The sequence below is a fragment of the Hirundo rustica genome, chromosome 13 (genome assembly GCF_015227805.2).
Source record: "Hirundo rustica isolate bHirRus1 chromosome 13, bHirRus1.pri.v3, whole genome shotgun sequence".
NCBI classification, from domain to species: domain Eukaryota; kingdom Metazoa; phylum Chordata; class Aves; order Passeriformes; family Hirundinidae; genus Hirundo; species Hirundo rustica.
Window position 1 is genome coordinate 19,633,456 of NC_053462.1, and position 24,960 is coordinate 19,658,415.

Sequence of the window (24,960 nt, forward strand, 5' to 3'; positions counted from 1 at the left end):
CAGCCCGGGAGCGCCGCGGAGAGACCGGGGCCCGGCCCGGCACTGCGGGCTCAGCCGGCCCCAGCTCCACCCGGGGGTACCGGGACAGCGGGACAGCCGGACAGTGGGACAACGGGACAACCGGACAGTGGGACAACCGGGACAACGGGACAGTCGGGACAGCTGGACAGTGGGACAACCAGGACAACGGGACAGTCGGGACAGCCGGACAGTGGGACAGCCGGACAGTGGGACAACGGGACAGCCGGACAGTGGGACAACCGGGACAACGGGACAGTCGGGACAGCCGGGACAACCGGGACAACCAGACAGAGGGACAACCAGACAGCTGGGACAACCGGGACAGTCGGACAGCCTCGGGACAACCGGGACAGCCAAGCCTGGCTGCACCAGGACCCGGCTCGGCCGCACCACGCTCGCGTTTATCCACACCAGGGCGCGAGGTTCTTCCCCCTCTAACATCGAACAGAGAAAACTGGAATTGTTCACTTCTTCACTGCCAGCTCCCATTTCCGGTGAGAATCCCAGAAAGCGGAAAAGGAGGATCGATTTTGTCTGAAGATAATAAATTTAGGACGTGTCTTTCATGCAACAAATAAATGATCTCTGTATGCACCTGCGTAAATCACACACGTGTCTAGGAAAAGCACAAAGAAAAAGTAGAGACTTCCAAATTTATCATCCTTTTCCTGTTCTTCTCCATTTACCAAACAATTTAAATAATAACAGAGTTATACCTACGGATCAAACGATGTCACAGGTTATATCCTCGCCAAGTCTACACAGTTTCACAGGGTGCTGTGGGGATAATCACAAAATTGCCAGGAATTGTGCAGTAATTTGGAATATGTTAATATTGGAATACGTAATTTGAAATTCTAAGGATTTACACAGAACATTTAAATTTTTCCTTGACAGTAAAACACAGACACGATTTCTTTTCTTCCACTGCAAGGCTGAAAACTGACAGGAGCAATGTCTTGACTTAGAGAAAACGGAGGCTCAGTGAAGGATGATACCAGATAAAAATCATAAAAGCAGAATCCAGAGCGTAAGTGTTTAACTAAATCTTTGTGCTCCTGCAGACTAGAAACGGGTGCAGAAGAAACAGAAATCCATAGCTCAGGACTTCTCTTCCCATCCTATTTTACAGGATTCAGCCCCATCGGCGCAATGACATTTTTGCGAGTACCAAGAACAAAAACTCCTCCTGCTGCTGCTGGTGCCTCCTGCGCCGGGGCTCGATGCTTTCCAGCGGCACCAGCGCAGCTCCGATGCTGGCCCGAGCGGTGCTGCCCAGGGGACGGTGCTGTGCAGGGGTTTTGTCGCCCACGGCTCCCGGCGAGGTTCGGTTCCGCATCTCAGGGCTCTTCCCAGACCTGATCCGACTCCTGGCCGTGACGCCAGCCGTGGTTTGGGAGATTCCCAACCCACTCTGGGGACATCCAGGCTTCCTGCTGCATCCAGAAGCAATGGGAAATGTCAGGTGGAGTGAATCCGCGGCGGGGGAGGCAGCGACACCGAGGCCAGGGACGTTCCAGGGAAATCAAAGACTGAAGAGGTGCTGCCACCAGAGGTGTGGGAGATGTCACTGCTGCCAGAACCAAGGTGCTCCACACGGAACAGAATCCACGGGGACACGGAAAACAGGTCACCGCAGCCCAGCACAGGCCACAGAGGAAACCATCCAGAGGTTTGGAAATAGGACGTGGTGCTTTCCACAAGGACACGGACCGGGAATCGGAGATCCAGCTGCAGGCTGTGCTGCTCGGGGGGCACAGCCACACTCACGCCTGGCTCAGCCTCTCCCGGGCACGGGGGTGGCTTCGGGGACACAACCTGACCCAGACCTCGGCACAGGAGCAGGGAACTCCCCCTCGAGACCAACAGGACAGAAATGAAACCTGCGGGTGAAAACCCTGCTTCACGCCAGAAAGGTCTGCAGGAGGCAGAACCTCTCTGCAGAGTTCAGTGACAAACACCAGGCTTGCCGCACAGGAAAATAGGAATATTTAATCTGTTCACCAAGCAATCTCTGCCAGTCCCGCTGTGCTTCCATGCAGAACCACATCCCCTCGTTTACATTCGGGGTTCCCTCGTGGATCTGACGGGCACAGCACGGGCACAGCTGGAAAGCGCAGCGTGCCTCTGGTCTCCTCGGCTCCACTTCTGGAGTGGCTGGAGCCACAGAGGACCTGGGGAAGGGGCGTTACTGGAACAGGTGAACGTCCCATTGCAGCTGGAAAAGGCCCCCAGCTAAAGCTGGGCTCGTGCTGGCAGATCTGTGAATTCTACACTTCTGTGATGTGCAGGAACTGGGAGGGATCCCCCGGTAGGCAAAGCTTCCCCAGGGAACCGCAACCCCTGGCATTCGGATCTCCACCGTAAGGAGCAAGTGAGAAACGCGCAAAGCAGAGGCCACCTCTCCCCCAGCTGCCCAGGGGACACGGCTGCACCAAGCAGATGTAAAGGTAATGTTCTGTACATTTTATTTCAATAAAGACATAAGACAAACAGCGTAAAGATGCCCAGATGCCCTAAAGATAAATACATTTAAAAGATTCTCATTAAAATGAATCTGTAGTATTTCTTTCCTGCAAGCAAAATACCTTTCTTTAAATACAAAAAAAATCAGTATTCTGAATTGCAAATGTTTTCACTTTTTTTTTTTTTTTTTGCAGAAAATCTGCCACGATGATTTTGTTTTTAATGAATAAGGATTTTCCACAAAACAGGCTTGCTCTACATGCTAAGTTTTAACAGTTCAGTGACACCATGTGCTAGCTACATACACAACAGATAATATAGTAAGAAAACACTCAACCTGATGAAAAGTTAAAATCTTCATTAATACACTGGAAAAAGTTGACATAACTCATGCCTTTTAAAATCAAAAATACAAAAATTAAATGTTTTGCTAAAAAGATTTTCCTTATTTTAAGGACTCATTTGAAAATGAAGCTGCATGTAATTTGTACAATAAAATTGTACAAGTAAACAGGTAATATACATAAAAAATTAATTGACATACTTCTCAATTATCAGCTGTCCACCTTTAATTTCCAATACTGTACTTTCTTATCAAGCATACAAAATAGCAAACTTCTCTTTAGAAAAAGTGCCGTTCTGTGACATCTTTTACACAAAACCAGTCCGAGCCTGTGGCGTGGTAATGCAGTCGAGAGGCAAAGCTTCCGAACTCGTACAAATCCTCCCTTTCCAGAAAAAGCCTCCGGGGCTGATATAAAAACACCACCTGTCACCTGTGGGGCTGCACTGGAGCCACGGCTCCCTCGGGAAGCGGCGGGGCTGCAGGGGAGCGCCCGCTGCAGGGGAGCCCCCGCTGCAGGGGAGCCCCCGCTGCAGGGGAGCCCCCTGCCGCAGCCGCAGCCGCCAGCTGCGCTCCTCCTGCCCGGGCAGCAGCGCAGGCCGAGGGGATTCCTCGTCCCTCGTGGTGCCACCGCCAGCTGTGCCCTCGCTGCCAGCTGTGCCCTCGCTGCCAGCTGTGCCCTCGCTGCCAGCTGTGCCCTCGCTGCCAGCTGCGCTCTCCGCGCCGTCGCAACGGTTCAGGAGATTCCGAGCGTCAGTTCATTCTTATCTTCGTCTTATCTAGCCAGTCTCTTGATTTTTTTTTTTTTTTTTTGAAAAGGTTTCGACTACAGTAGAATATTACAGAAAGAAAAATATAAATGCGGGGTTGGGGGTTTGGCGGGGGTTTTTTCTGGGTTGGGGTTTTTTTTAGGGTTTTTTTTTTTTTTTTTGTAGGGTTTTTTGTTGCTTTTTTTTTTTTTTTTTTTCCTCCTTTCTAAATGAAACTTACGTGGGCTAAAACTAGAGAATATTTTTAAACAAATATACAGGATGCAGGCAGACAAAGCAGGGAAACGGCCAGCCAACTGTTTAATAAAAAAACTAACAAAATTTGGCTATTTCCAGAAAAACTATGAAGCGCCTCAACTAAAAGGAATGCATAATGAAATTCTAATCTAATACAGGTCAAAAATGTAAAAAGGTTATAAACCTTAACAGGAAAAATAAAACAACTTTTACTGGCCATTCCTGTTGAAATGAGAATCTTAAAAGTAACAGAAAAGTGGCTACAAACCCACTTAGAGCACCGAACAGAGAGAAAATCCGAGTCCGTTTTCGATCTCTGTTGTATCATAAAATCCTGTGTTTCTACAGGTCAAACTGCTGGTGGCAGAAACAGAATTTTCTTTATAAACTGCAGATGTCCTGTACATAAAAAAATCTCCTTGGAGTCGCGCTAGTTCTAAAGACTTTTCTGTTCTAGCCTCCCTACTGCGGGTACTGGATTGTACTGATGGCGGCAACCTCGGGTGTAGAAAGTCTCCTTCTGTAACCCTTGATCATTGTTGGGCACCAAAGATAAGAAAAGCAAGACGGGGTACAAAAATGCAAAATTTCAACAGTAATGGCAATGTTTTTGTATTAGTCCAACAGGGTCCTGCATTTCCTCCCCTCGGCAGCGAGAGCAAAGGCTTTAGTCGGGCGGTAGCAAATCATGCAAGCGAAATCTGTCTCTGATGTGAGGTCGGACGTCTTCGTTCTGCGGGGGAAAGGGCAGGTTTAGGAGAATGAACACGGCCAGAGCCCCGGAGCAGCAGGGCTCCTTCTCTAACAGCCCTCCTGGAAGGTGACAAGGATAAACCACGAGCCACAGCGTTCCAGAGACTCGCGGGGGTAACGGGGATAACTCCGCAGCACCCACAACGGCTCCGGGGGATTCACTGGCCTTTGGGGAACAAAGACACGCAGCACAGCCAGCACCAGGCACCAGAAGGCCCGGAGGTGCCCAGTTCCCCTGTGACCGGTGTCACAGTCCCACAGCCCCGCATTTCCAGCACAGGCAGCAGCGTCGAGTCCCCTCTGCTGCGTGAGCACAGCCCTGAGCCTCCACCAGCCTCACCCTCAGCGACGCAGAAACCCTCAGCAACAGGTGAAACGGTGAAAGGAACTCGACAGCTCTGGGGAAAGCCAACACTTACCAGCTCTACGAGTTTCTCCAGAAATGGAATCAACTTCAGGAGTTCGTTATCATTTTTATCCATGAACCAGCTTTCTATAGGAATTCCATTGGAAAGCTGAAGTTAAAATATGGGAAAAAAAAAATCATCAACACACAATTTGTATTTAATTTATCTACAAATACGACTTGTGAAACAGCATTTGAGGGGGGGAAATGTTTCCAAGTTACAGATCCCTGAGCGTTTTTCCCCAGTTTGGTTTGCAAACGAAGCCCCAGACTCACATAAGAAGTGAAATCCAAGTGTGGGATGTCCCTGCCCCCGCAGGAAGCTTTGCCCCTCACCTGGTAAGCAAAGGCTTGCGGTGAATTGTCGATGATGATGGTTTTGGAGAGGTCTCTGCCCAGGATGTTCAAATCCTTGATGTAATTCCCTTGTACACACACACAGTGCTCACGGAAGAGTCGATGCCTGTCATTAGAGGGAAATACTCATTAATGACAACGTCCTCGCTGCACCAGGAACACGGGGCAACGCCAAGCCTTATCCGGTGTTTTCTCTTCCGATCTCCTGTTAGAGAGTTGAGCCCTTTTTCTGCTCCCTTTGGAGCATTTCAGTGGTAGAACGCCCAGGTCAGGTGACTCTGTGGGTGTTTGTGTTTATTCATGCTCTTCTTTCTCACCCCTTTCACAGACACCCCACAACCCCCCAAGGATGTGCCGAGCCCCAGGTGCTGCACAGAGCCAGTTTACTGGGGTTTATCATCCCTTTGTGGTGTCCCAGCCCTCACAGACCCAGGACCCTGTGCCACCTCAGGCCAGGAAACAAAATGTCACAAGGAATGTTTCCTTTCCTCTTACACCCCTGCTGGCAATTAACCAATTCCAGGGATTACATCTCAAAAAAAAAAGCCTCAGGGCCAAAACATCCCATCAACTCCTTCCCTGCCCCTTAGCCTGCTCCCGTGTAATTAACACAGGAGAAAGGGCTGGGTTGACCGAAAGGACTCCATGGAAAACGCAGCAGGAACAGAACTCCCATTCCATGGTGTATCCAGAGACCTGGCAATTGTAAAGCAGGCGGGTGTGGGGCTGCCAGCCCCTCCAGGCTGCCTGCACGTTCAACTGAGTGCTCAGAAGCTGCACACAGCCTGCCCAATTCCGTGCAGGAGCCGAGTTCCCCACGTTGCCATGGAGGGAAATGAGCTGCCACGTTTATATTTAGAGCCTGAGTCACACGTGTGGGGCCTGACGGGCACCTGGGGCTGGTGGCAGAGCTGGGCCCGGCCTGCCCTGGCACAGCAGCTCCAGCCAGAGCCCAGGAACATCTCTGCAGCCTGCTGCTGCCTCTGGCTCTCCCTGCCCAGCCCCAGGAGCCCAGGAAAATCTCTGCAGCCTGCTGCTGCCTCTGGCTCTCCCTGCCCAGCCAGAGCCCAGGAACATCGCTGCAGCCTGCTGCTGCCTCTGGCTCCTCTCTGCCCAGCCCCAGGAGCCCAGGAACATCTCTGCAGCCTGCTGCTGCCTCTGGCTCTCCCTGCCCAGCCCCAGGAGCCCAGGAACATCTCTGCAGCCTGCTGCTGCCTCTGGCTCCTCTCTGCCCAGCCAGAGCCCAGGAACATCTCTGCAGCCTGCTGCTGCCTCTGGCTCCTCTCTGCCCAGCCCCAGGAGCCCAGGAACATCTCTGCAGCCTGCTGCTGCCTCTGGCTCTCCCTGCCCAGCCCCAGGAGCAGCTGCAGCCCTGCAGGTGGGATCAGGTGTCTGGGACACAGCCCCAGCTCTGCTCTGCAGGGAGGGGCTCCCTGGCCTGGGACCCCCACACAGGGCAGATCCCAGAGCAGGAATCAGCCTGGGGCCGGCGTTGCCAGGTACAGTCCCCCCCTGGCAGGTGAGAGTGACAGAATCTCACCCCCGGAATTTCCTCCTGCCTCAAGGAACGGGAAAAGCCAAGCACTTCCCAACAAAGCACAGTACTGAGAAACAGAAAACCAAACCAGCTCTAACACAAAACCAACAGGCAAGTGATTTTGTGACTGAATGAGAATGAAAAGCGTGCTAATTGTAAAAGCTACACAAACCACAATCTATAATAAATAACTCAGGTAAATAACTCAGGTTTGAATAGTTTAGAAGTAATCAGGTGCTCATTTCATTTCCTTTATTTGCAGTGTGTATTCCAAAACACATTTTGGATCCCCGAGAGGTCATTTCCCACGAGCCAACCCAACAGAGACTCAGCGGGGACAGGTTTTTATTTTATTTTATCACAAGGCACCAGTTCCATCACTTCAGTCCATTTTTTCTCCCTCTCCTGGCCCAGGCAAAGCCCCAGGGACTGAGCCTCTGCAGAAAGGAACACGTCCCACCCCACTGCTCAGGCACGGGGCCCAGTTTGCTCACGCCATGTTCTGGTTTTACCTGACCAGCTGCTTTTTGGGGTCCAGGATGTTCAGTAACTTGTCTGCATACACCTTCTTAGAAGCAGTAAACAGAATGATCTGGGGATTGGAGGGGAGAGAGTCACCACCGGAGGCACGGGTACAATTTAAAAGGTGAAATTCAGAGGCGGTGTCTGAGAGTTTTACCTCATAAATCTGAGACATCCTCTCCAGGAACTCTCGGAAGAACGGCCTTAGCCGGACGTACACCTGCAGCAGAGAGGGGGTTCAGCAACCAGCCCCAGCGCACCCCGCTGCAAACCCAGCGCCAGCAACAAACAGCACACGGCAGCTTCTCGCGCAACAGCCCCCCGTGACACCCATGTCCAGCAGCTCAGCGGGAGGAGGAACATCAGCCTCAACACACCCACTGCAAATCAGATGGAGTTGGGGAAAAAGGCAATAAAACACACGAGCTGGACAATCTCTACATTAAAGATGATTTAAACCATTAAAAACGGTTGCTTTGAGTAAACACCCTGACCGGGCTCTCAGCAGCAGGCCCTGGACACAGGAACTAAATCCTCTCTGTAATAACCACCAACAGCTACCTGAGCCAGGGCGGGTCAGAAGTGATTTAAAAAAAGGCTTCCGTTGTTTCTGCACTCCCATAAACTCAAGCACCACCAGCAGAGCGCTGCACACGCACAGAAAGCACTCCCAGCGCGGAACTGTGCGCTCACAGGAGGCCCCGGCCAGGAGGGCTCTGCCTCCCTCTGACTCCCACACCGCGTTTGGGCTGCAGAGGGTTTGGAATTCAGTGAATACCGAATTTCCTGCCAGATGTGACACCTGCAGCTCCTCACCAGGCAGGTGTAAAATGCCAGGCTGCTGCTTCTCTCCCTTCCGACAAGCTGAGAACAGCTACACACAGCAAGGATTCCCACAAAGCAAAACAAAAAAGTTTGTGCTTTGCTATTTACCTGGTAAATGACGTCTTGAAAAAGCACTGGAAAAGTGAGTGCAGCATCTTCTAATTCGTTTAGACTACAGTGCACTAATGTTTCATCCTGGAGAAAAAATGATAGAAAAGAAAGGGAAGAGCGTGAAAAAACAACGTTGAAAATGGAAGAAGTTTTCTATGTTTTATGTTCATTTTAAAGCAGGTTTATTTAAAATGGAAAATTCAGTTTTGTGCAAGTGCTGTCAGGATTGAAGAAGATTCTTAGGATGAATTAAACATCGCATTATTCTTGTAAATTTTTTTAAACTGTCACTAAAACTGTGTGCTGGGGGTGTAGTTATGAGGAGGTATTTTATTTTGTAGGCTCTTCTCCCATTCAGTCCCAGCCTGTATCTTGCAGTGTGAATAATCCACAGGATGGCCCAAGTGATGCTGCTCAAAAAATCACAGCACCATTAACAGGGCCTGAAACAACTTTAAAACAGAGGCACTGAAACAAATCACCATAAAGACATTTTATAAGAGTAACTCAAAAAGTGGATCCGTGCCCTTTAAGAATGTTCTAAAAAGTAGAAGTTTAATTTTTCATCAATCTTGATGAAAGACACTTGTAAGTGAATTTTCCTATTTATTCCACCTCGTTTTTCCCGCACTGGATTCAGAGGAGTTTTATGGGGACAGATAACTGTTTGAGATGCAAAACCTGTAGTGCCTTTTTTTTTTTTTTTTTTAAGCAGGATGTAAGTATTTGACAAATACAGCTCACATTCTATTCCTACCACAATTAATTCTTTTTCGACCGTTTCTAACTAAAATTATGCAGCATTCAACAGTCTTGGTTTAAAGCAAGCATCACTGATTCCCACAATGAGCAAAATAAGGGAAATGCTCCATCCCCCTGCTTTGGTTTGTGTCTTTATTTAAAGACATAAAGCTAAAGTGTATAAAGTATAAAATTTGTGTAAATATCTTTATTTACCAAGTCTAGAACTAATGAGAACTCTGGTGTGCTTCTGGTTTTCAGTGGGAGAGCTGGCTTCCTGTTCAGCTGCTCTTCTGTTAGTGGGGGGACATGTTTGATGAAATAGTATCTGAAATAAATACAGATAAATAAATGCTGTAAGAATGTACATTATTGCACTGCAATGTTGCAGCCCGAGTTAACAGTTGCAATATTTAGGGCAAAAGAAGTATTTTAAATTGAAACAAACCCCACATGGGCATACACACATTTTTTTTTAAGCTAAGAGCTTTTGGAGTTCATTATGGTAACACGAAAACGGTCCAGTTTAAATAGGAGTATCTTAATTCACTCCCCCAAATGATTCATTCACTATTTCCAGAAGAAACACCGGCACTTACGGATCAAAGACTTCCCAGTCCTCTTCATAGGTGGCTTCTGCATGAGCTGATGAGTAGCCACTGTCTGGAGACACTGGTGCTGAAATTCAACCAAAATGACCAAAACAAAAAATAAAACAAAAAACCACAGGAGCTGCTCTTATTAGTGCAGTTCTTTAGGGTGACAGCGTGCAGTGAGACACGAGGGGGGAAAGCAGCGACAAACTCCCTGCAGCCAGGGGCTCCCCTGCCTCAGAGGTGACATCTACCAAGAGCTGCTCATCTACCGGAGCCTGGAGGGTCTGGGGAGGCTTTGGTCACGGGTTTGGTGCTGCCCATGCACACAGGAGATGAATTTTACGGCTACGGTTTTTGTCAAAAAAAAAAAAAAAAAGATGCTGTCTTCTGAAGAAAATACGGAAAATGAATGTAGGATCTGTGTGTTTCTCATTCACCGTGTGGTTCTAACAGAAGACAGCAAAATGGAGCCAATTCCTCTTTGGAGATCAGCAGGTCCAGAGTGTGCAAGTCCAGTGCTAGTAATAATTCCTTTCCTCTGGAACCTCTGCTTCCATGGGAAGAAGCGCTGAGGTCACCTGAGTTACACCAAGAACAGCTAAGTCCTGCCAAAACCCTGCCTCTGGTGCAAAAACCAGATCTGCCTACCAGCCATAAAAATCGGTATTAGCACTGTTGGCGTGCCCCGAGGGCAGGTGGGACAGCCAAGGTTCCTGCTGGGTTCCCTGGGACCATCACTCTCCCTGTCCCCTGTGGCACAGGGATTGTCCCCTGTCCCTCACCCAAGGACAGCATTCCCTGCTGGGTTCCCTGGGATCACGCTCCCTGTCCCCTGTCCCTGTCCCCATCCCCTGTCCCTTACCCGTGAGCGGGGGCAAGTCGCTGTCCCCATCCCCTGTCCCTGTCCCTGTCCCCATCCCCTGTCCCCTGTCCCTGTCCCCATCCCCTGTCCCCTGTCCCCATCCCCTGTCCCTTACCCGTGAGCGGGGGCAGGTCGCTGTCCCCATCCCCTGTCCCCATCCCCTGTCCCCATCCCCTGTCCCTTACCCGTGAGCGGGGGCAGGTCGCTGTCCCCTGTCCCTGTCCCTGTCCCCATCCCCTGTCCCTGTCCCCATCCCCTGTCCCCGTCCCCATCCCCTGTCCCTTACCCGTGAGCGGGGGCAGGTCGCTGTCCCCATCCCCTGTCCCCATCCCCTGTCCCTTACCCGTGAGCGGGGGCAGGTCGCTGTCCCCTGTCCCTGTCCCCATCCCCTGTCCCTGTCCCCATCCCCTGTCCCCGTCCCCATCCCCTGTCCCTTACCCGTGAGCGGGGGCAGGTCGCGGTCCCCCGGCTCCTCGCCGTCCCCCAGGCCGTTGTTGACAGCCCTGAGCTGCAGGGGCTGCCCGGGGAAGGCGGCGCCGTTGGTGGAGGTGGCCGTGCTCGTGGTGATCTCGTCCACCTGCTCCATGTCCAGCTGCTTCACGATCTCCTCGGCTTCCACAGCCTGGCCCGGAGAGTCGGAGCCCGACGTTCCTGAGGGACATTTCCAAGCACTGCTCACCCTCAGGTCACAGTGCTCGCGCTCGTTATCAAACGCACACAAGGCGCAGAATAATTAAACATACCTGCACTGATTCGTGCCACAAAGAACCAAACCGAAGGTCACAATGATTTTAAAACATGTTCGGGACAAGGAACGTAATCCCCTTTTTTCCCTTTTTCTTATACTTTTTTACTGAAAGGTGCACCACTAAATACACCTATGAAAGAAACATTCTAACGCTCGTAAGCTTCTTTCCTTAACCATCAACCCATCCAAGAATTAAGGAACCTTTCTGCCTGGCAGCAGTAACTCTTGGTTTGCAAACCAGAATGAAAAGTGTTCTGTCACTCAAAGCAGCTCTTTCATACAAAAATCCGTCACTCTCAGCTTTAAGACTATTGGCTTTTTGAATAATACTCACCATTTTTATTTGCTGGTGAAAAAAAATTGAAAACAGGGGAAAATATGGTTCCCAGTAACGTTGTTCGTGGGGGACTGCCTGTGGTAGGGTTATCTTCCAATTTTCCATTTTGCTTTACGTGCTGGTTCGTCATCTCATAACTTCCAGCTTCTGGAAAAGAAAAAACCAGGAGTTTAAACACCACCCAGCTGGGCTTCAGCAGCCTCTGCTCCTTCATGGTCAGCATTTGCACTCCAGGGCTGTTCTCCTGGAGTCTCAGGAGAGTCCAGGACCCTGCCGGGTCCAGGAAAGAGCGACTTTCTGCCAGTATAAACCCAAAACGTCCATTCTCAACAGCCTCTGAAGCTCCTCTGGAGATGAGGCAGTGGTGCCCCTGCTCACACAGAGAGCAAGCAGAGGGGCAAATCCTGGCAGTGATGCCCCTGCTCACACACAGCAGAGGGGCAAATCCTGGCAGTGGTGCCCCTGCTCACACACAGCAGAGAGGGAAATCCTGGCAGTGGTGCCCCTGCTCACACACAGCAGAGGGGCAAATCCTGGCAGTGGTGCCCCTGCTCACACACAGCAGAGGGGCAAATCCTGGCAGTGGTGCCCCTGCTCACACACAGCAGAGGGGCAAATCCTGGCAGTGGTGCCCCTGCTCACACACAGCAGAGGGGCAAATCCTGGCAGTGGTGCCCCTGCTCACACTGACACACAGCAGAGGGGCAAATCCTGGCAGTGATGCCCCTGCTCACACACAGCAGAGGGGCAAATCCTGGCAGTGGTGCCCCTGCTCACACTGACACACAGCAGAGGGGGAAATCCTGGCAGTGGTGCCCCTGCTCACACTGACAGCAGAGGGGGAAATCCTGGCAGTGATGCCCCTGCTCACACTGACAGCAGAGGGGCAAATCCTGGCAGTGGTGCCCCTGCTCACACTGACACACAGCAGAGGGGGAAATCCTGGCAGTGGTGCCCCTGCTCACACTCACAGCAGAGGGGGAAATCCTGGCAGTGATGTGGTGGGAGGCAGCCCCGGGGCTGTCAGTGCCAGGGCTCCACTAGAGGGAGGCACGAGAAAGGGTCACAATTCCCTGGCCGAGGCTCCAGCTGCTCCAGAGCCCGCGGTTTGCTCCTCTCCACACGCACACACCCCTCGGGAGGGACAGAGCTGTCAGCTGCTCCCACAGATAACAAAGGACAGGACTAAACTAATCTCCATTATGGTAGGACAGGTGTGTACATCCCACAGCCCAAATCCCATCCCACAACTCTGACAGAAACCTCTCTGTGTGCCTGACAAGTGCTTTCAGCATCCCAGGACACCTGCCCACTCCCACAAACGTCAGGAGCTGGGAGGTCACGCTTCCCGCTGGTTTGTGAGACAATCAAATCATTATGGGACTTTTAGAATAACAATTAAAACAAAAAAAAAAAGCCCTAAATTAATTTCAAAGTAGCTGCTGCAGGTCCAAACTGCTCTCACAGACATACAGTGGACGTGTCTGGGGGGTGCTGGAAGTGCTGCTCACACCCCTGGAAATCCTCTTTTGCTCAGCCCTGCCCTCCCTCAAATCAGCCAGGATTCCCAGGAAAGGGGATCTGCAGGAGAGCCCTGGATCAGAGCACAGCTGGAGAGGAGGGAATTCCCCTGCACTGGAGGCACAGCTGGAGATGAGGGAATTCCCCGGGAGATGAGGGAATTCCCCTGCAGATGAGGGAATACCCCTGCACTGGAGGCACAGCTGGAGAGGAGGGAATTCCCCTGGAGATGAGGGAATTCCCCTGGAGAGGAGGGAATTCCCCTGCACTGGAGGCACAGCTGGAGATAAGGGAATTCCCCTGGAGAGGAGGGAATTCCCCTGGAGATGAGGGAATACCCCTGCACTGGAGGCACAGCTGGAGATGAGGGAATTCCCCTGCACTGCAGGGCACAGCAGGAGGATTTACCAACCTCCATTCATCTGACTTTTCCGCCGCACCCTCGAGAGCTGTTTGTTGGGCTTCTCTCCCGTCTGGGGTGTGGAGGTGATCAAGTTGTTATCGATATCCCGCTCAATCCGACTCCTCTTAGTGGGATTTTCTCTTTCTTCCTTAAAATAGAAAAGAGGGGGAAAAGGAACACACTGAGCAGGGCCTCTTTTTTCCACGGAACAGAGCAGAGAACGTTATCTCCTGGAGAAAGTTCACCAAGGATCCCTTCACTGCTCCACTTCCAGATGCAGAACGTGCAACAAGCGTCTGGCCAGCTGGGATTTCACATGAGCTGAAACTAAGTCAAAGTATGGGCAATGAAAACTGTACGTGGAGCTGCTGTAGTACAAAAATTATCTTTACAGCCAATCTATAAATATTCCAGTGCTGCAGAGCCCGGGAAATGCAGAGACAAAGCAACTAAAACGACCTGAAACCTGATTTCTCTGCCTGCTAAATGCACAGGAGGTGAACTGCCCAACAATATCCAGTGTGACAACCCAGATCAGTACAGGGCAAAACTGAGCTCTGAAAAATCCAGGGATTCCCCTTACCTGGAAATAAGTGACTGCAGCACTCACGGGAATGAGACAGAACCAAAGAGATTTGCACATTTTCTGTGCATGGCTCTATGTGCAGGCACACCTTCGTGACAGGTTTCTCACCCTTTTCCCCCAAAACACCTAGGACAAGTCGATAAAATGTTGAATTTTTACCAGATTTTTATTTATCACGTAGCTGATCTGGGATACACTGTAAATTAGTTATGATGCCTTGGATACTCTTCTTTCAAATCTGCAGTTACATAATGGCAGTATCTGAACCTCTGGGATGGATGGTGTGGGGTTTCTAACTGGCCTCCATCTAGAGAAAAAAAGCCAGTTTTTGAAGTAATTGCAAGGTTACATTCAGCCTACCAAAGTTCATATATATATATATATATATATACACACACATATATATCTGTGTGTGTGCGTGCTTTTCACCCTCAAATGTCCATGCAGCACATGCCACAGGTGCTCACACCTGTGCAGAGCAGTGAAGCTCAGCTTTCCAGCTGCAGCACGATGTGAGATTTCGTGGTTTTCCCCGACAAGATCTGGATGTGACGCTCCAGGCAGGGCAGTGCTCACTGCAGGAATCCCTGAGCAGCTGCATCAGTCCCACGGCACTTGGACTTGTGAGGTTTGACCTTCATTGATTAAATGACTCCTAAACAATTTTGAATAAAACTGCCAGAAATAGGCACAAAATTATTGCTTATGGAGTGTTTTCTCTAAGTTGTTAGCACCGGTAATTCCTTGAATCCGGATTCAAGGAAGCCTTAAAATAGAAATTAAGAAAGTACTGAATTTATTTGACATTTCCACAAAGAAACACCAGATAATAAAGCCTGTGATTTACTGGACTGTTAAATATGCCTACAACTGACTCCTGAAGGTTTCAAAGTCTGCTTTACCTGACACAACTCACAGGCACTTGCTGCCTTCCAGTTCTTTACGTTTTGCTTCCACCACACGATTAATTCTTAACACAACTGGTTTGCAATCAAATTCCCAGCAATCACGACCCACCACGAAGCAAAGCAGGGGCCTGCAGCCGGCATACCTTGGGTGTGCTTCCTTTAATGAACTTTTTGATGGAGGACAAGAGGCCAGTCTCATTTTTGGGTGGTTTTCCCCCGCCGCCAGCTAAGGGCTCCTCCAGCTCCGAGTGTTTCCGCTTGGCCCGCAGCGCCCGCTGCGTGTGGAGCTGGTTGGACTGCTGGGAGGCTTTCCGTGTCCTCAGCCTCATCTTCATGGGTACCACATGGACAGCTGTAAAGGGAAAAAGCAGGAACCCTTCACTGAGGAAACGGGCGAAGCCGCGGCTCCCGAACGCGAGGAGCGCCGCTGCTGCTCCCGGCGATTTCAGCAGGGCACCAGAGGAACCAAGGGACGGGATCCGGCCGTGGATACAGCACCCAGCACACCACTGAGCCCCCAGAGCCCTCCGAGGGGAAAGCAGCTGCTGGGAAGGACGGAGCTGTCTGGGGGGAAGGCACCTCCCAGGTGACCGAGTCCAGCTGTGAACAATCACACCTTGTCAGCCAGGAGGGTGGGAGCACCGCTGAGAGGGCTGACTGCAGGGTGCCTGCTGTCTCCAGCCCCAAATGACTGCACTCTGTGACCCAGCAAGTCCTTCCATCTGTCCCTAAAACACTTCGCTGCAAGTCTCCACGGTAAACTCGAGATGAGGCGTAAATCTAAATTCTGCCAAGAGCTCACAGAGCCTCGGAGTGGGTGAGGAGAGAGCTCTGCAAAGGAACCCAAGCTGAGCCCCAGCACAGCTGCGTTTGGGAATCACACCAGGCCTCGGAACTCTCATGCAGGGGCAGTACTCATTTCATTCCAGGGAATGCACCCCATCTCTCTGCAGCCTCCGAGAGCGCTGCGGGAACTGTCCCACCCGAGTCTCAGTGTCGCTGCTCTCGGGGCTGGGACGTGCCCTCTGCACCTGCCCGGAGCTGGGCTGCTTTGGAGGGGACTCCTCGTGCTTAAAACCATTCCTATGATGGATCAGGGGCAGAAAATGAACTAGCAGGAGATCCATCTGAGGTGCAATGCACAGAAATACTGGAAGGGAAGTAATTTACCTTTTCTACCTGAAATCATGACAAAAACCGGGTTTTTAAAGAAAATTATATGCTTATCACGACAGGAATCAGTGCCTGCCTTTCTGGAGTCCATTTAGTGTGGATCTGATTGCTGCACAGACAGAATAAATATAGCATTTAACATGTGAGTTGCCTTTCTGGAGTCCATTTAGTGCGGATCTGATTGCTGCAGAGACAGAATAAACAATCTGCAACATTTACCACATAACTAATGTCACAACAGGTATGTTGTTCAGGAAAAGGCAACGGTGGCACTGGGATGAGTCACAGACAGGGAAATAATGATAATATTTTTGAAAACCAGTCCCAGACCTGTTACACAGCAGTGTTTGTTCCCAGGTAAATCTCAATCTCACACGAAGGTGTTGCAGCTAACGAGGGGTGACCCGAGCACTGACACTGCTGTCAGACTCAGCACCCCGTGGGCATTGCCAAGGGTGGAACACAGAATTACTGCATGGAATATTCACTGTACTGCCGGCAAACACGGGGGTCATTTCCCACACGTGTGTGCACAGCCTTTCCAGCAGTGGCCAGTACAGCAACACGAGTTCAGCCCAGCTGTCCCCAGCACTCACCACGTCCCCAGGGGCCACATCCGCAGCGCTGCTGGAGAGGGCAGGGTCTCCACCAGTGCCAGGGTGGCTGTGCCAGGGCTGGACAGCCCTTTCCATGAGGGAATTCTCCTTGTTATCCACCCTGAGCTCCCCTGGCCCAGCCTGAGGCCGTTCCCTCTCCTCCTGTCCCTGTTCCCTGGGATGAGATCCCAAATCCCCCCGGCTGTCCCCTCCTGTCAGGGAGTTGTGCAGAGCCACAAGGTTCTCCCTGAGCCTCCTTTTCTCCAGGCTCAGCTCCTTCCCAGCTCCCTCAGAAGCTCCTCACTGATTTATGTTTCGGATCCTTCCCCAGCTCTTTGCCCTTGTCTGGACACACTCCAACACCTCAGTCCTTGCTCCCGCTCCCTCCTCATTTCTTTCCCACACTCACTTCAGATCCTGCCTCCTCCTCAGAGCAGCTCACTGAGATAACAGGAAAATCCCCTCATTCTCACACCACCACGTCAGTTTACAAGGGGAAGCCGTGGGCATCTGAGCGAGCAGAGGACACAGGTGCTCAGCACGCGGCCCCGGGGACGGAGGGTGCGGGACAGCAGGACAGGGCGGTGCCAGGATGGCAGGATGGCAGGATGGCAGTGGGAGGAGCCCCGGGGCCGGGCCCCGGCCCTGGCACACGAACAGCACGGCCAGCCGAGCTCTGTGACCGCTGCCAGCCAGCGCTGATGTCACAGAAGCGCTGAGCTGGGACGAGCCCGCTGAGACCCCCGAGTCCAGCCAGCCCCGGCACGCGGGGCCAGCACAGCCCCTGTCCCCAGGTGCCACACACACAGCTGCTAAATCCCCCCAGGGACGGGCATCCACCACTGCCCTGGGCAGCTGGGCCGGGGCTGGACACCCCCAGGGAAGAAATTTCCCTCGATACCCACCCTGAGCCTCCCCTGGCCCAGGCTGAGGCCGTTCCCTCTCCTCCTGTCCCTGTCCCCTGGGAGCAGAGCCCGACCCCTGACACCAGTGAAATTCCAACGTGGGAATGAAAGTATTACCTCGAATTTGCTACAGTACAAGCTGCCTGATTTTACTAGAACTGAAACAAGTATCAGCCAGGCAAAAGATGAACCAATTTAGTATTTATCAATGGTGAGTACATATTTATCCAGCAGGGGAACGCTCAGCTCCCCTGCGCAGCCCTGCCAGGGGCTGCTTTGGCTCCGTGCACATCCTGGGTATCAAGCCTGGGGTTATAAATACCTCTAATGGACTTAGCAACAGGTACCTACAATCCTCTCAGAGACAGGAGTTTGCTTTCCTAGCACTGGATCCAGTTGTGGGGAAGTTTTTACTGAATTACAGTCGTAGCTCTTTCCTGAACAGGGTACGAAACTTAATGCAGTCAAAATAATCAAGTCTGAACACGCCGGAGAATTTCCTTCCTCAGAGCTGCAGGATTTGGATTTCCCCAGCACGTGCCACCCCTGACGGGCCCGAAGGCACGGCCAGGCGTCCAAGGACCCGAGCCTGGGCTGGCACTGCCCCCTCCACTGTGCCAGCCTGCTCAGGGAAACCAGCTCCCAGACCCCTTCAAATCACTGCTACACTCATGTTAAACCCAGAAAGAGCAGGGGGGGGAAAAGAAAAAACCTTGTTCTTCAAGAGAGAACATGGCAAAGAACGACTAAAAGGAATATCCACTCAATAATTTGTGGGACAGGAAAATAAAATGTAGGAGCTCTTAAAAAGCAGCAGCTGAAGGCTGCAATAAATTCCATTTTCCTGGGTCCACACTCAGCAAGTGTCAGGCTCCCTGCCTTGGGAATGCTGCTGTTACTCCACGGCACAGGTACACCGCACTTACAGGAAAGAAATTCCTGTGAATGACTCATGTTTCAAACCCAGAGCACGCCTCCACGGAATCTGCACTTAGGGACGCTTTATTTCCCACCACACACGACACTGCTGTTTTCTCTGCTTTCCCCCAAACTATTAAAAGGAAAATTAGGTGAGGCACATCTAATTACAGGGTTTGGGGCTTTCTGATACAGGAAGAGGTTGAAGATGGTAAAAGAACAATGGTGAAGAACAATAGGAAGAGATAAATGACAAGAAAATTCAAAACAAGAGCGTTGAACATTTTCTCCATTCAGTTTGGGACTCAGGAATTTCTAACGCTGAACTGCCACCACAGAGATCAAACCATGCCAAGCCTCCACTCCGCAGGAGCTCCAGAGGATTCAGACAACCTGAACATGTCCGGAGTGCGACTTCGGTGACAGCAAACACAGGAGGTGAAAAACTTCTATTTGTTTATCTGGGGTTTTTCTTGAAACATTTTTTACTCAAAGCAGAGAAAGCCAACTACTTCTTAACATTTTTTAAAATACCGAGCATCGACGCGTGGTGTAAACAGAGGCGGGGACGTGACCAAGTGCACAAAGCTGCGACCTGTCCCCAGATTGAAGAGCTGTGACAACTGAGGGGCTTGCAGTGTCGCAGCCAGCTCTCTCTCTCACACAAACACACAGACACAAACACACACATAAACACACACACAAACACACACACACACAAACACACACACACACCTCCCTGCTGAGATCTGCAGTGTCCCAGCCAGCTCTCACACACACACAAACACACACACACATACACACACACACACTCACACCCCTCCCTGCTGAGGAGATGTGTGTGCTCCCCTCGGCCGCTGCCCCATCACCAGGCACACCCACACCCAGGAACCAGGAGCAGCTCTTCCGCTCCGTTTATTTCCAAACAGCTCCCAGCAGAGGAGGGTGGTCAGACGCTCCACAGCGGCGGTGGGACCCAGGTGTGAGGGTGCTGGGACCCAGGTTTCAGGGCAGTGGGACCCAGGTTTCAGGGCGGTGGGACCCAGGTGTGAGGGCGGTGGGACCCAGGTGTGAGGGCGGTGGGACCCAGGTGTGAGGGTGGTAGGACCCAGGTGTGAGGGTGCTGGTACCCAGGTGTGAGGGTGGTGGGACCCAGGTTTGAGGGTGCTGGTACCCAGGTTTGAGGGCGGTGGGACCCAGGTGTGAGGGTGGTATGACCCAGGTTTCAGGGTGGTATGACCCAGGTGTGAGGGCGGTGGGACCCAGGTCTCAGGGTGCTGGGACCCAGGTGTGAGGGTGAGGAAGCATCCCGAGGAGGAGATGCGCTCCCGGCCTGGCTGGGATCCATCCACACGCTGCCCGGGATGCTGGCAGCAAACACAGCCCGTGCTGGTGCCCGGGCACCCTGAGGGGAAGGGACGGGCTGGCAGGGCTGTGGGGACACGGCAGCACCCGCCGTGTGCCCGCCACAGCCAGGGCAAGGACTGGCAGGCGCAGCCCTCACCCACACAGCCCCCAAAGCACACCTCAAGGAAACGCCCCTGGTTAGTTCAAGATGTCGAGACTCTTCCCCTTCAACGACTCTTGGCCTTTTTTTAACCACCTTATTCTCCTTCCCTAGAAAATTACAGCCATTTCACGTCACTCCAGCAGATGTATTTCATATTTTCCAATGTACTGCACTACTTGTCACTCTTCTCCAATCTTTAGGTGTGTTTTTCTGCCACTGCAGAAGCGAGAAAGCAATAAACCAGGAAACCCTGACTCAAAGCAGTCTGGAAGTGATGCTAGACTGGGGTAGATGAAAGCAAAATAAAAAGGCACTGATTTATTAAAATAGCAAATCACCCAATATGTCCTATTCAGATGTTGCTGCTGGGTTATGAAATCTGGATAAATGTATAAAGCAACTACAAGTTCCATCAAAACAACAGTAATGAATTACAACTATCAAAGGTGCCTCTAAATTCTCCCAGTTTCACTGAAAGCCCATTTTCTGCTCCTCCCCACCTTCCCGGGCACTAAATCATTTCCATCTGAAACAAAACCCTGCCTGAAATCCTTGGCCTTTGGTCGCCCCGTTCAAACCCTGATCCTCAGGACATCTACCCCGTGCTCTCTTGTACTCTCCCAAAGTCTGAGTATCTCCCCTAAAACAAACACATCCTTACAAGGGTTTTGCCAAAGGACGGCAGCTTTTTACAACTGGCCTCGACAGAAAATAGATCTTTTGTTCCTTTCTTTTTCTGCCCTAGCCATCATATTTCTGTTTTGCCATCGCTTTGCTAGCGAGGCTTTGTTTTGATTATACCAAATGCATTTGGAACTGAAAGTTTATTCCCTCCCAGCCAAGATATTTCCCTCTTTGCACTGAGGGTACACGCTGGTAATTAATTCAGGCTTTCCAGTTTGTGTCACACTAAGCAAGGAGAAGACTTGGAGAACCGGGACAGCAAACCTCGGGGCAGAACCCCAAAACCTGCTGCAGAAAGAAGACCCCGCGCACAACCCCTGGGGCTGCCAAGGTGACAATTCCACAGGAGCCACCTTCACATCCCGCGGGGCTCCTGAGCGCTCAGAGGAAAGCTTGCAGTGCTCGAGTTTGAGCCGAGCAGGGACAGACTCCACAGGACCAGCAGCGCTCCTGTCGGGATCCTGGGAGGGACCAGCTGTCCTCAGGCTCTCTGGACATTTAATCCACACTGCCAGGCACACAGGGAGCCTATTTATGGAAGTGGAGTCCCTCTGTCACGAGCCGTGGCACGGACAGGTTGCAAACACTTCCTGAACAGACCTTCCGGGATGTTGTCTGACTACAAAACAATCCTGGGGAGTTACTTCTTCGAATTGTTCAGCTCACCCATGTTAGTTACCTTTTTAATTAAACAAAAAACCACCAGAAAACCAACAGAAACGAGCAGATAATAAACCCAAGTAAGTCTGTGTTGGACTGTGGAAGCCATGGAGTAACTCCTGTGTTGCTGAGGAGAATCCAGGAATTTCTGCAAGGTCTGCACAGCAACAGAGCTGCCTTTAGCTTAACTGCACCAGAAAACCCAGTCCTGCTGCACTTCACCTGAATCCTCCCTGGGGATCACAGGCACAGATCCCACAGGACCTTGTCGGGTTGCTCTCTTTTAAAGGGACAGATAAGGGTTCTGGCTGCTCCTTTGGCCTTAAAAATAGCAGACTATTTTTATTGCAGGATAAAGACTCTTTCAGCGATAACATGATTCTTGCTGCCCTGCAAACACTTTCCTTGGTACACTGTATCCCTTCAGAACCTTTCACAAGAGGTTAAACTCGGCTCTCCCTTCGCTTTCATGCTCTCCTCGCACCTGGCTGCCCCGATTTAAAATAAGAAACCAGCCAACTGTGTTGTTAAAAATGGGGAAAATTCCAGCACAGTCAGGATTTGTATTACTCAGTGTCCAGACAAAGTTTAAACGAATCATGTTCCCTTATGAATACAGGCTGAATTAATCCTGACTCTTTCAAAGCCCATCCTGGCTTCTTTCCTGCATGGAAAACTTCATTCTTACAAAACGGCAAACCTGAGATTAATTTGTGCACGTACCTGAGTCAAAACCTACGTGAAAATAAGTTCTAAAGGTTTAACAGCTGTGCTCATTTGTGAGTGACACTATGCTTTTACACCTAAAACATAGTATTGAGACAGGATGAACTCGAAACCTACCCAGTCCCAAAAACTTGCCTGAAATGCATTTCGGGGATTCTGTCACAATGAAGCCATTTTTTATACATTGTATTTGCACTCTCTTTCCCCCTCCCCTGTTTTATTTTGGGTGAAAAACCCACGAAGAAAAAAGAAAACAAACCAACCAGCCTTGTTGCCTATTCCATGGGAAGTTATAGGAAGCTTCTGCTCAATATTCCAATAATACAAAGTATAATAAGCACAAGCTACCACTGACAGCAGAAATTTCGTGGGGTAAAACTGCCCTGCATCCAGACTGTAACGTTTCCAGTCCATTTCACCCTGCTATTTCACTATTTCTTTCACAAGATAATCACCTCCAGGCTGGTCTAATGGATCTCTGTCACTTTGAAATGGGCAGCACGGAACGAAACAAAAACTTTCGGGCTGTCAGGTGGCAGATTTGGCTCCGCAAGCAGCCAGGGGATTGCTCTGCTGAGTGAGGAGATGAGTTTGGCTCGTGCCTTGCTGGGGCAAGTTTCTGTCTGAGGGGCTTTTAGAGCTGGGGAAAAGGGGCTCTGTGCACCTGTGTCACGGATTCACGGGCTGCAGCAGGGAATCTGCACGGGTGAGTGCCCTGATCACCACACACGAGCTGAACTCTGCACTCAGGGATCCCAAACCAGAGGAATCAGCAGGAACAAGAAGTGCTGCTATCACCTGGGAGCTTACACGGCTGTCTGGATTTGTTTCCAGTCACTCCCCAGCACCAGGAGCGAGCCTGGCCTCTCCATCAGAAACCCCCGGGATGAAGAAAGCACCAAGCCACGTTCCAAAGCAACACAAGCCGTGGCAGTGGTTAATTTATTAAAATTTATACATTTTCCGCATTCTGAGGAGACCTGAGTTAACTTAAATAACAAATTTAATGCAAGTTACCTTAAAAACCAAAGAAACGCTTGAAAAAAGTTATCTGTCACCTCTGTGCCATGCGGTGTATGACAGAGCACACATCACCGCTCAGCAGCAGCGCTGAAGGAACAACTCAGCAAAATTGGGGGTGAGTAGAAATGTTCTAATGGAGGTGGAAGGAACGCTTTCTAATTCCCATTCCTCCTTTCCCTACATCCCTCCCGGCCCCCCTGCAGCTCCTGAGGCAGCTCTGGCTCTCCCTCCAGGCAGCCCTGCCTCCATGCCGGGCTGTTCCCACAGGGGAACGAGGGGTGGAATAAAAACATGGAGCTCCTGGCAGGGAAAGGACAGCTACAGCCCGGCGTTCATCTGCTCACTGCACTCTCTGATGGGCTCTGTCCCTCAGCATGGAAACGGGGATCAGCTCCTCCTAGAGAAAACAAGCCTTCTCCAGCTGCGTCTGTCGGTCCTCGCTGGGAAATGCAGGACCCACGGACCAGGCCCAACGTCACAGAGAAACAGAGAGTTTAAATACACTCACTTCCTACCGGGTTTCTGAAAATTCAAATCTGTGTAGGTAAGACACACCCCTGAAGCGTCCCAAGCAAGCAGAAGATGGCCATGGATCAGTCCTTATCCAGTCTGGATACACACGGGCACATTCCACCTGGCTTCCCCGCCTAGCCCACCTCGGGAATATTTAAAAGCTGGCTCGTTAAAGAAGGAAAAAATTCCTCGCTTCATCCTTTCGGTATCATCTATGCTATAAAACAGAAATTAGTATTGGTGTTTTTTCCAATTCTCTTTGGACACAAGGGATAAGCAAAGCCCACCCAGAGGAGTTTAAACAACGAGCTCAGAGCAGGAGCAGGGCAGGAGCGTCCCTGCAGCCACAGGGAAGGAGCAGAGCTGAGCCACACGTGGAAAACCCCACTGAGACACGCAGAAAACTGCACAGCTTTGCCTCCATGCCCTGGATGCTGAGTGGGGGCCTGGAGCCCCCCCTTACAGCGGTGGCACCCCGGTTTGTCCCTTCCCTGGCGGCCGTGGCTCCTCCCCGCCTTCCCGAGGCTTTCACAGAGCCCAGCAGAGCGAATTCATCAGCACAGCCACTTCTGCACACGGCCAAAACCAAACTATCAACAAACAAACCAACAAGCCTTCGCCCCGCCACTGCAGCAGAGCCTCTGCAGCTCCCAGGAAGGGGCGCGGGAGCAGCTCCAAACGCTGCTCACACCTCCGAGCAGGGAACAGAAACACACCAAGTGGACAAAGAGCAGAAAAACCCCCTCAAAATGACTTTTGCATTTGGGAAGCACATACCACCAACGACAAATGTTTATTTTCTAATCTTAAACTATTTTATGGTTTGGAACCCTATTATGTTAATTGACGTAGGACGTTTCTATATTAACCGTTAATCTTTGAGATGGAACATTATCAAACCTTTTCAGGTATATAATAAACCAATCTACTATCAAAAGAGAATTATCTTCAAATAAGTCCAACAGAGTAATTACACCTAACAATTAAGTCTTCACCTGAACCTGGATCTCTGCAGCCCATTTTTCAACTGAGCTCCCAAAGACCTTTCTCTTTAAAGTAAATGAGCTTCCTGGTCCCTAAGCAACACAAAAGTAAAGGACTCTAAACCCAGTAATTACAGCTGCTCAGGAATATTATTTTAGCTACAACGAAGCCCTCAAAAGTTTCTTCCAAGTCTTTATTTTTAAGAACATAAAAGCATC

The 24,960-nt window shown here is 50.9% G+C and overlaps 1 protein-coding gene and 1 long non-coding RNA gene across 2 annotated transcripts in view; one reads left to right on the plus strand and one right to left on the minus strand.

Annotated features, from left to right (window-relative positions):
- On the plus strand, positions 1–4,595 carry LOC120758805 (uncharacterized). Its single transcript, XR_005703021.2, has 3 exons — positions 1–1,051; positions 1,154–2,471; positions 4,457–4,595. It is a non-coding gene; the product is annotated as an uncharacterized LOC120758805 (long non-coding RNA).
- The window catches only part of CTDSPL2 (CTD small phosphatase like 2), a 27,186-nt gene continuing 6,656 nt past the window's right edge, over positions 4,431–24,960 (minus strand). Inside the window, exons 2-13 of the mRNA XM_040077470.2 lie at positions 15,194–15,402; positions 13,566–13,704; positions 11,630–11,779; positions 10,986–11,198; positions 9,689–9,767; positions 9,306–9,417; positions 8,346–8,432; positions 7,570–7,632; positions 7,403–7,482; positions 5,333–5,459; positions 5,010–5,105; positions 4,431–4,570 (exon numbers count right to left, since the gene is read on the minus strand). Coding sequence (XP_039933404.1) covers positions 4,505–4,570; positions 5,010–5,105; positions 5,333–5,459; positions 7,403–7,482; positions 7,570–7,632; positions 8,346–8,432; positions 9,306–9,417; positions 9,689–9,767; positions 10,986–11,198; positions 11,630–11,779; positions 13,566–13,704; positions 15,194–15,385 — 1,404 coding nt within the window. The 5' untranslated portion in view covers positions 15,386–15,402 and the 3' untranslated portion in view covers positions 4,431–4,504. The remainder of the gene's footprint in view (positions 4,571–5,009; positions 5,106–5,332; positions 5,460–7,402; positions 7,483–7,569; positions 7,633–8,345; positions 8,433–9,305; positions 9,418–9,688; positions 9,768–10,985; positions 11,199–11,629; positions 11,780–13,565; positions 13,705–15,193; positions 15,403–24,960) is intronic.